This window comes from Physeter macrocephalus, chromosome 4 (genome assembly GCF_002837175.3).
Source record: "Physeter macrocephalus isolate SW-GA chromosome 4, ASM283717v5, whole genome shotgun sequence".
NCBI classification, from domain to species: Eukaryota; Metazoa; Chordata; class Mammalia; order Artiodactyla; family Physeteridae; genus Physeter; species Physeter macrocephalus.
The window spans coordinates 48,471,492-48,482,863 of NC_041217.1; the positions used below are offsets into that span (position 1 = coordinate 48,471,492).

An 11,372-nucleotide genomic window follows, 5' to 3' on the forward strand; every position below is an offset into this window, starting at 1 on the left:
CTCCGCGGTATGTGGGATCTTCCCAGACCAGGGATCGAACTCGTGTCCCCTGCATTAGCAGGCAGATTCTCAACCACTGAGCCACCAGGGAAGCCCCAGACGGGCCGCTTTGACAAGCCAACTAGGTGCTATCAGAGACCGTGACCTTGACAGACAGGCTATGAGAGGATGCGTTTCTACAAAGAAAAGCCTGACAGTCTGGATTCCAAGTCCAACCTGACCCCACACTAGCTGTACCATCTTAGACAAGTTACTTAACCTCTCTGTGCCTTGGTTTCCCTCCTCTATAAAGTGAAGATTAAAAGCGTACCTTCTTCACAGGGTAAATGTGTAATGATTAAAGGAAATAGTGCAAATAAAATGGCTGGCACAATGTAAGAGCTTAGGAAATCTTAACTATTACAGGGAAAGAGAAAGAGAGATCTAGAATGTGGAGGGCAGCTAGAGAGCAAGCTGGTCTTTTTGTCCGTTTATTCATCGTCTAGGGGCTTATTAAGGTCCTTCTGTGTGAAAAGCCTAATGCTACGGCCAGCAGGGAATAAGTGACAGGCGGGACTCTGAGTAGCTTGTGCACCAAGTCAGTGTAGGGTGCGGTGGCTAAACAAACGTCTTCCACTTTCGGGTTTTGCCCAAGGCGGGCTCTGAGAACGGGTCCAGAGCTGCCTGACGCAGAGGCTCAAGCCGCCGCGATCCCGCTAAGCATTTTCTGAAGAGTCACTCTCTGATCACGGAGCCAGGGCGCCACCGAGTGGCCATAGGGGTACAATGCAACCCACAGGCACCAGTTCACAGCTTCCCCGGAGCAGGGCCTGGACCTGAGGCCCCCTGGCGGTGTGATGCGGCACCCACCCGGCATCTCCTCCGCCAGAGCCTACCTGTGAGGAAAACCATCCCAGAGAAGGGGACCAGCAGTGGCCGAAATTCACACAAGACAATGGAAAATGTAGCCATGAAGCCCAGCAAGGGCTAAACCAATCCCCTGGAAGATGTCCTTCCCACTCCCTTTCCCCCAGAAGGTCGCATACCTGTGGCTACTGCCCAGCAAGGCCAGGTGGTCTGTCTTCACGGTGTAGGAGCCGAAGGGCACGTGAGCCATGAGGTAGCAGAAGTGAGCTGCTTCCACCAGCCCCTTCCCAGCTGCAGGAGGAGAACAAGCCCTGGTCACGGAACACGCCCACGTGAGGACCCACCATCTGGGGGGGTTGGGAGAGGGCTGGAGAGGGGCTTGGAGGTCGGAGCGGAGAGCCTCATGGGGATAAAGGGACGAGCTTTTCACACTACGAGTCACAGACCCCAAACCCCACTCCCTCTCCTACCGCATTTTTGGCCTCCGACATTATTTCACTTCTCTTCAGCCAGAATAACGCACTATTTCACGTTCTCCCTAATGGATTTTCGATGAGGACGTTTCTAAGCATTTTAGTCCTTCTGGAGAGGGAGAAATGGGTAGAAATGCCTACACCTGAGCAGAGACGCTGGCCGCTGAGAGTAGCAGTTTTTAAACTAGGCTTCTTGGGGCACTAATGCCTCCCCTGCTAAAGTCAAACAATAGAAGACCTTTCCCAGTGATCATAAAAATTACATTCATTACCAAATTGTTCCCAGTTTTAAAATGTTCTCCCGTACATTTTCCATTACCTCAACATTGAATTAATTCAAATAGGTAAAGTAACGGGGCCCAGCACCCAAGAAGGTTCGGCAAAAGTTAGTTCTCTTTCTACCCAGGTGCTGAACAACCTGCCATTTGACTGGGCACAATCTTACGCGTAGCTATTTTAAGTTTAGCAGAGCAGTATTTCACGAAGTGCCACAAAGCGATGATTTCTAGACGTTCTGGCCCTTGACCAAATCTGAGAACCACTGATCTGGAACATTCAACAGCCCCTAAGTGTTTGTGAGGCCACATTCATGGAGAGATGATAGAAATAAAGATTATACAATTACCCAGGGTAGTTCAGGCAAAAATAGAATTTCCTATCTGGTTGAGCTGGGTCACTGCAGGACTAACAGCAACAGTAGGCGAGATGCCCCCATGTGTTAGCTCCATCTGCACGGGAATCTGACCCAGGCATAGGAGTCACCTACTCAGGGGAGCCTCCTACAGTGGCAGGCCCCAGAGTCTCAGGGGCCTGGCCTGCACTGGCTCGCAGCGGAAAACTGGGAAAGAGAAAGGCAAGAAGGACACCCCTCTCCCTGGAGATTCTGTCCCCAAAACACAGAGGCTCCTGGGTCAAAGGAAAGCCTGAGGGATAGACTCGGGCCCAACACAGAACCTAAGAATCTAAGCACAGGGTGGTTAAAGCTGGCCTGGAAATAGAGGAGAGGAGGGGATGGAGCTGGTCTCTGCTTACCCAGGGTGTCCCCCATGGTGACAATCGTGCGCTGATACAGCTCCGGGTCCCCACCTTGATTCGACAGAATCACAGCCAAGTGTGGCCTCCAGTCTCCCCACTGCTCATCCCCACAACACTGAAAAGCAGCAGAAAAATTGAAAATTGACTGAGTAATGTAGCCCTGACCAGAACATAGGTAAGTAAGGAAGGTTGTTGTCTATTTCCTGGTTTTCCGGGAACTCCCATTATGCTGCCAGCAATGTGGCCACTCATTGATTTTGCGTCCTCTTTTTAAAAAAGCAAAACTCTTAGAAGGATGAATAGGCAGGCAGACAGACACATATACATACATACACACACAGGGATGTTGGGAGATAGATAAATGGAATGACACTCTTGGTCACTAATTTTCAGATTTCCTCCTGGTGCCCCTAATCCCAATAGCTAGGGACAAAATCAAAAAAAGAAACAACAACAACAACAACTGATGTTTCAGTGGGAGAAGGAGGATCAAATACCCTTGGTTCATGACAAGAGTCCACATTAGCCAGTTAGAAGACAGGTGAACACTGGGCTCCTTGATACCTTATTACCAAATGGCTAATGTTTTCTGGTTTTACAAAGCCAAAGCCCTCTCTCACACATCACCTTCTTTAATCTTCACAACAACCCTGTGAACTCTAATTCCTATCGCCTCTTGAGGAGTGAGAAAACCAGGCCAAGTGGCCAAGCCAGCACTATGTCCCCTCCCTCTGGTGACAATGCAGAGGCAGCAGAGGTCCACGAGGGGGCGGTAGAGTACAATCAGAGAAGTGGGAGCCCCTCAGGAATGATGGTCCGCCCTTCTCCTGAATGAAGGGGAATTTCAGGACAGGAAATATCAATAAAGAAACAACACAATGTCGCAGAAACGACACGGGCCCTGGATTCACCTGGGGTCCTGCCTCTTGAGCAAGTTTCTTTATGTCTTTGAACCTTTGTTTCTTCATCTCTTAAATGGAGATCATGATGTCTACCTGCCAGGATTTTTTTTTTTTCCACATCTTTATTGGAGTGTAATTGCTTTACAATGTTGTGTTACTTTCTGCTGTATAACAAAGTGAGTCAGCTATACATATACATATATCCCCATATCCCCTCCCTCTTGCGTCTCCCTCCCACCGTCCCTATCCCACCCCTCTAGGTGGACACAAAGCACCGAGTTGATCTCCCTGTGCTATGCGGCTGCTTCCCACTAGCTATCTATTTTACGTTTGGTAGTGTATATATGTCAGTGCTACTCTCTCACTTCATCCCAGGATTACTGTTGATAATAATATAGTTAGATGAAGCCCATAGCATAGTGCCTTACACTTGGTTTGCACCTTATAAGTTACATGTATATAAATACACACACACACACACACACACACACACACAGAAGCACAGCAAAGGAAAGAGGTGATGTGCAGACCAGTCTCTCCTCCAATTTGTTATAATGAATACATAGAGCAGGAGATTGACAGTAATAGCTAAGATCTGGAGGTCAAAACAATTCACAATTATTTGGTATTGTATTTGTAATTATCCCACAGAACAAAAGATGCTTTATCCAACTCCATTTTATAGTGACTCTGTTTATCTGGGCGATGCAGTGCGAATGAGGACGATGATGACAATAAACCACAATAATAATAGCAATTCTCACTTACTGCACCCTGACCCTGGGCCACAGCCCGTGCTAAGCATTTCTCCTAAGAACAACCACATGCATTAGGTACTATTATTATCCCCATTTTAACATGTGAGCCAGGCTCTTTCTTGCTGAAACTAAAGGGACTAGCAAAAGAAAAGCCCTTGCTAAAAGAACAAAAACTTAGAAGTAATTCTTCTGTCTCCTCCCCCAGGTGATTTGGAAAAAAAAAAAAAACACAGTAAAACAGGTCTATGGAGGGAGAAGAGAGAGAGATAACGCTTATTAACTAACTTCAGTGGGCCAAGCATGGTGGTTGATATGTTCAGATATTCTCTCCCCTTTAATTTTTTTTTTTTTTTTTTGCGGTATGCGGGCCTCTCACTGTTGTCCGCGGCATGTGGGATCCTCCCGGACCGGGCCACGAACCCGTGTCCCCTGCATCAGCAGGCGGATTCCCAACGATTGCGCCACCGGGGAAGCCCTCCCCTTTAATTTTTACAGTAGCTCTGTTAGGCATCAAAATGCCCACAAAGAGGAAAAGCTGAGGCTCTGAGATTAAGTACCAGGGCCCAGTTCCCACAACAGTGAGGAGAAGAGTCTAGGTTATGCTTCTGACAGAAGCCCACGTCTGTGTTTTCCAGCTGCCATGCTTTTTCCACTACTCCTCTTACTATAAGTACCAAAGTCTAGCCTTTTACTGGATGCTATGATGCTAGGAAACTCTCAAACACTAGGGTCAAATACTGCAAATATCACCTCTGGCTCCTCGGGTTTCTCACCCAAGAGTAGGGAACATTTAGCAAACTCTACCAGTGCAATGAGACCCAATGGACTGTATGCTGATTACATCTTTTCCTGCACTTAGTGCTTTGTGACATGGTGCAATTTCATTGCAGAGCACAGGCCCTCAGCAGAATTGTGAGGCGCACCCCATGTTCCAGTACAGCCAGCTGGTTTGACGACGGGGCATGAAAGTCATCATTTCTCTTTTCTTTTCTTGAAATTGTCCACAGCAACAAGAGAGACAAAAAAGCAAAAGCATGAAGTACAATTTTCATTGAAACTAGCGTCAGCAAAAATCCAAGCCTCTCAACACAAGAAAAGGCTTCCAAAAATAATGGAGATTGAACAGAGGTGGGTTTAGGAGGCAGAGAGAGAGAACACCAGAGGGAGGGGATCCCACAGCCATCTCCACTGGCTGGGGAGAAGCAAAGATGCTCACAGAAAACACCAGGTCATGTGGAAATGCCAGCTGGCCTGGAATATGGCCCTGGCACCTCCCCAGCTCAAACCTCCCATAAATAACTCATCCAGGGAAGACCTGAAGCCTATGAAGGAACAAGTACAGAATCTCTACAAATATACCATCAAGATAAAAGGAGGGGGGAAGGTAGAGAGAACATTCACCAGAAAAATGTTTCCACAAAACAAAGAATTGTCACCAAACATTTCATCATGAATTTAAGTAAAATAATGAAACAATTTGTTCTATGAAGCAAGGGTCTAAAGCTAAGTTACAGGAGCAGAGGAAAGAGATGGTGGAGAACAGGAGGAGGTAAATGTGACCTGCAGAGCTCAGGAGAGAAGTGGGAGAAAAATCAAAGAAATTAAGACAAAAATGGAAAAAGCACACTGATGAAAACACAGTAAGGGACACACAGGATGGACACACAGCAAAAAAGAAGAAAGAAAGAATTGAAACAAACAAAAACTTGTTTTAATTAAAGAGAAAATTATATATATAATTCACATGTATATATGTATACAGTTCATATATATATATGAACTATATATATTTTGTGTATAGAGGGTGTTCCTGAAAAGAAAACCAAAATAAGAGAACAAAATAAATACTGAAGGATATAATTCAAGAAATTTCTCTGGAACTGTAAGATATGGATGCACATATTAAAAGAGTGTGCTGTATCCCTGAATAACTGACACAGACAGTCAACAACAAGATATATCTCAGTAAAGTTACTGGACTTCAAGGATAGGGAAGGAATACCTTGGGACAAAAAGATCAATGCTCTTATAATGGGAAGACTATCAAGCTGGCCTCAAGGTTCTCCCGAGCCACATCCCACACTGACGACGTAGAATCTAACATGTCCACTTTTGAAGGGTCACGTGCAGCGGCAGGGAAGAAAGAAAGCCTGGTTGTGGGAAGTGTGGAGAGCAGCCTTGGGTTCTCTCGCTATTTGCCCCACAGCGGGTAGCCGTGGATTGTGGAAAGGGCACAGTCTTTGGAATCAGACAGACCTGGGCCCATCCTGACTCCACTACTCCTAGCTCTGTGATCTTGGTCATTTTACACCTTTGCGACTCAGTCATCACGTCTGCAATACAGGGATAATCCTTCCTACTTCTGTGCGTTAAATGAAATAACATGCATCACAGCGCTTAGCACAGGGCCAGGCACATAGGAGGTGATTAACCAACAGTAATTACTTATTTTTCATCTCTAAAGCCATCACCTCATTCCCGAGCAGTCCCTACCACCTAAACCCTTAGGGTGCTGGGGTGTTGAGGGGGTCCTATCACAGAGGGTACCGTGGCTGCCTGTGGGATCCTCCCCGACATGAGCTGGAAGAGGGTCTGCAGTGGGTCGTTGAGCGCCAGCGTGCTGGTGAAGCTGCAGAGAGAGGAGACCGCCTGTCAGTGGGAACCCAGCCAAGAGAGCCTCTAACCCATTGCCTGTGAGGCACAAGGCCTCATCTACTTGTATTTGATTGCAGCGGCTTCTTTTGGAACTTGAGTCTCTCTTTTCAGTTGTGCCTCTACTCCATCCCACTTTCGGATCTCCATCCCACCACACACGCCAAATAGATCTCAATACTGGGGAAGATCTTCTGCATTTTAGCACTGACTCCCTAACTCTTGAGAAACTATTTTGTAGGCCTTCGTCCGTCACAGAGGTGAGCCACAAGTACTTCAAAGACCCCTGAGAGCCCAACGGTGGGCACCTCCTCCCCAGGCACCCTCCACGCCCACTGCCCCACAGCAGCCCTCCTCCCCAAGCCCACAGCTCTCAGTGCTGTTTTTCGGGCTCATCGCTAGCTTGGGTCTCTAGTGGTTTTGCTCACAAGCACTACATAGTCATTTTCAGTAAGCAAAGAGGCGTAGAGCAGGGACCAGAAATGATCACGCTGACGGCAAACCATGGGATCTGCTTAACAAGGATATAATAAGCTCTCTGGCTGATTTGAGATTTAAGCATACTCAGTAAGAGAGATTTTTCATGATTCACTGGGCCCCATCAAATATCAATGGCCCAAGGCAAAAATCTGTAGCCGAGATGTATACTACAGTGTGGAGTTGTGGGACGTTCGTTTCCAAAACCCAAAGGAAACTCATCCCTTGGAACACCATCTTGTTTTTAACAGCACCTTTCCTCCGGAGCTCAGAGTGTTTCTCCTAATAGAAGTTCAGTGCTCCTCACCATTCCAGTCCCTGAACATAATGAAGTACGTGGTGGGGTCACTAGTCCCTGGGAAAACCGAGAGTCAGAGTAATAAAGAGATTTCATGGAAGCCATGGTGAAGGATGGGCTCCCAGGTAGCGACAGACGTTAGCCCCACAGACTGAACTTAAAGTGTGGGCGTCCATCTTCTCATCCAACTCTCTGCCCAACGGGACGTACGGGGGATTGAAATATAAGATAAGCGGAGAAGGTAGCTTCACGGCTTTAACCAACGTGAGAAGATAAATTTTGAGGTACCATCCTTTTCTCTGTCTAACCCAAGGCTGCTCCTTACAGGAGGGCTCCCACCCCAGCCCACCCCTGCCACTCATCTGTCCCCGACAATCCATGGATGCTAACTGCAGCCTGAAGGGCTGACCCCTTACAGCACCCCATACGCCTCCACCTCCATTTGGTTCTGAGTCTCTTTAGCTGTTTCATTGCCCTTGTTCTAAACTCCTGGCTATGTACTCACACCTCCATTCCTATTCCGTCCTGGTTTGGGTATTATTTCCGGTCCCCCCGGCACCCAGGTCCTGGTGGCCGTGTAACCTGAAGGAATGCCTTCAGTCTTGACATCTCCCAGTAGATGAAGACTGCCGGATCTAAACCCCAGTCCTATAAACCCCTTTCTACCACAGCTTGCAGTCCTGCTACCCTGTATCCCTCCCTACTTCCCAGCACCCACACCCGTGCTGCAGGACTAAGCAGTAAATTACTAACTCTCAGTCCTCGGGCTCTGTCAGTTTCCCTTAAGTGATCTACCCCCTCACTGATGGAACTCTCCAGAGCAGACCCTCCCAAAGAGAGAAGGCTACTGCAATGTAGAAACCTACTTAATTTTTGGAAACTTTGACCCTGGGAAACATTAGTAAAATGTTTTATTCAACTTACCAGCTAGAAAGAATGTGTCTGTGTCTAGTTTATTAGGATCTGGAGAAGAGAAATGCTATGTCCAACTTAGAATTGGAAAGATGCTTGGAGGGTGGGGCCTTTCAGTGCATCTTGCATTTCTCCCCACCCTCACCTCCACCTTTGGAGGGGAGGCCGCTCTGCTCCATTGGTCTTCTTGGCACGTCCCCAACTCACCCACTCATGACCCAGCTGTAGGTCCTTGGGTCCATCTTGCTGGCGAGGAACAAAGCATGACCCCACAAATGGTTCTTCATGGCCCACTCCAAGGCTTCCTGAAAACACAGACATCACCTTCAGAACCACCTTGCTCACCTGCCTCTAAGAGCGACAGCAAACAACTGTGCTTGGGGACTGCCCCCCCCCCGACCCCCGAGCAGCAGAGGCCGGGCTTCCAGGAAGACTCTCAGAGCCTCCCCTGCGAACGTGAGAAAGGAACGGTAGAGAAATGGCTTTAACTGGCAGGTACTAAGCTGCCTCTTTCTCCAGGCTTCACCTTATCAAACCCCTTATGTGATTGCATTAGCTCCCCCTCAGACATAGTTTCCAGTTAGCTTTATCTCTTTAGCCAAAGTCACACAATACTTTTATGAACCTAAGCACCAAAAAATGAGAGAAGCATCTCACCCCCAGCATTGGGTCTCAAAAGACGAGTTGCGAGATGGTGTTCATGGGGGCGTGGTAGAGGAACCATTTCTTTCTTTCTTTCTTTCTTTTAATTAGTTTTTATTGGAGTATGGTTGCTTTACAATGTTGTGTTAGCCTCCACTGCACAACCAAATGAATAAGCCATACACATACAGATACCCCCTCTCGAGGAACCATTTCTTTATTAACAATTGTGGCAGAGACTGCTAGTTCCTCACCCAAATCCAAGGTCCCCTTCCTAGGCCAAGAGCCGGACTGCATTTCCCACCTCCCTGGCACTGAGGTGTGGCACTGAGATGGGAAGGGAAGCGATGGTGAAGCTTCCAGGTCTGGCCCATAGAACCCCTCCCCGTGCTCAGCCCTCCATGGCCTCTTCCCCATCGGGCTGGAATGAAGATGACTGCCGGAAACTTTAGAGACTCTGCATAGAAGATGGTGGAGCCTCCTACAGCTGAGTTCCTGGGTGAGTACATGGAGGAGGGCTGCCCCATCTTCTGTTCACCTGCCCAGTACTCTCGCATGAAAAGAAAGAGCCTGCTATTATGGTTTGGTGTGTTTGGGGGGTGGGGGTTGTTTGGTGGTTTTTGGCTGCACCACGCGGCATGCAGGATCTTAGTTCCCTGACCAGGGATCAAACACATGCCCCCTGCTTTGGAAGCGTGGAGTCCTAACCACTGTACCGCCAGGGAAATCCCGAGGCTGCTGTTATGTTTAAGCCAGTATACATAATAGTTAACCTACCCCCACCTAATACTATAACTAACTGCTTAATATCAAGTGCTTGTTAACTATCAACTTCATACGTCAAATTAATGACACCATTAACTTGGTGACATGGGTTTGAAGCTGCAAATTTTAAAACATACACACACACATATTCACCTCTTCATTTAATTTTCAAAACTATTTAGGAAGAGCTTAGTTTATATGTGCGGTTGACCTGGTATTAATAATTTCCTTAGTGCCCCGCAAATAATGTGATTTTTGGACAGGAGGTCACTAATGAGGTATTTCCACCTCCAAATGAAAATTTATTTGATTATCCCAACATCTCCCATGTTATCTTCTTTGAAGAGAGAATAAATGTAAACAATCACAGTTAAGAAATTCAGCCTCATATCCAGTGGAAGTAAAAATGACATTAAGATTGCTCTTTTTGAAACAACGAGGTCCTACTGTATAGCACAGGGGACTATATTCAATATTCTGTGATAAACCATAATGGAAAAGAATATTTAGAAAAAGAATGTATATATATATGTATAACTGAATCACTTCGCTGTACAGCAGAAATTAACATTGTAAATCAACTATACTTAAATTTTTTAAAAAAGAAAAACAGGTGAAATCTTTTTAAAAAATGCTCGTTTTGTATGTTAAACTATTTCATAATACTATTTTTAAAAGGAGTTACTAATGATTGGTTGAGAATTACTAGTTTACTCAAAAATCTGCATCTCCAAAAATATAATTTAAGAATAAGTGAAGAAATTGAGAACTTATATCAAGGATGTCAATCTCACACAATGCCAGAAATAAGACCCCAGTCAAGTGTTAAAGGTTTTAAAGATATTGTGGTGTCCAGCTCCTCATAGATCACCCTGAACTCCCATAGTGCTCTACCTACCCACCGCTTACCTTTGGGTCAATGTATGATAGGTGATGTGGTGGGTGATTACAAGCCCAAGCTCAGGCACCAGGCTGCCTAAATCTAAACCCTGGCTTTATTATTTACTAACTTTTCTCCTTGGTAAATACATAAAACAAGAATAGGACCTACTATGAAGATAAATGAGATAATGCATGTAAGGGGTTAAGTGAGTATCTGGCACATAGAAAGTATTTTTCAAATATTCGCTTTATTGCTGTTGTTATGGTCATTATTTATCATTCTTAAGGAAAGAGATTATCACTGATTTATTTCTGTATCCCCCAACTGGGTTCAATGCCTTAGAAGTAGTGGCTGCTTAATAAATGTTTATTGAATAAATGAATCACTGGTGAAATAGCAAGTCCCTACTATATAATGAATACACACACACACACACACACACACATATATATACATACATATAGATGCTATAAGTTGATCCCATTAATTTTCACTGAGTATATCTCGCACTCATTTAAAAGATAACATCACATACAAATACATACACACAATTAAAGATTTAAATGTTAAGGTGAAGTCACTTCAACCTTTTTTTTTTTTTTGCGGTACGCGGGCCTCTCACTGTTGTGGCCTCTCCCTTTGCGGAGCACAGGCTCCGGATGCGCAGGCTCAGCGGCCATGGCTCACGGGCCCAGCCGCTCCGCGGCATGTGGGATCTTCCCGGACCGG

The 11,372-nt window shown here is 46.1% G+C and overlaps 1 protein-coding gene across 1 annotated transcript in view; it reads right to left on the reverse strand.

Moving 5' to 3' along the window:
- The window catches only part of SEC16B (SEC16 homolog B, endoplasmic reticulum export factor), a 56,837-nt gene that overhangs the window by 14,017 nt on the left and 31,448 nt on the right, over nt 1-11,372 (reverse strand). Inside the window, exons 11-14 of the mRNA XM_007117681.4 lie at nt 8,561-8,658; nt 6,562-6,643; nt 2,352-2,469; nt 1,026-1,137 (exon numbers count right to left, since the gene is read on the reverse strand). Coding sequence (XP_007117743.2) covers nt 1,026-1,137; nt 2,352-2,469; nt 6,562-6,643; nt 8,561-8,658 — 410 coding nt within the window. The remainder of the gene's footprint in view (nt 1-1,025; nt 1,138-2,351; nt 2,470-6,561; nt 6,644-8,560; nt 8,659-11,372) is intronic.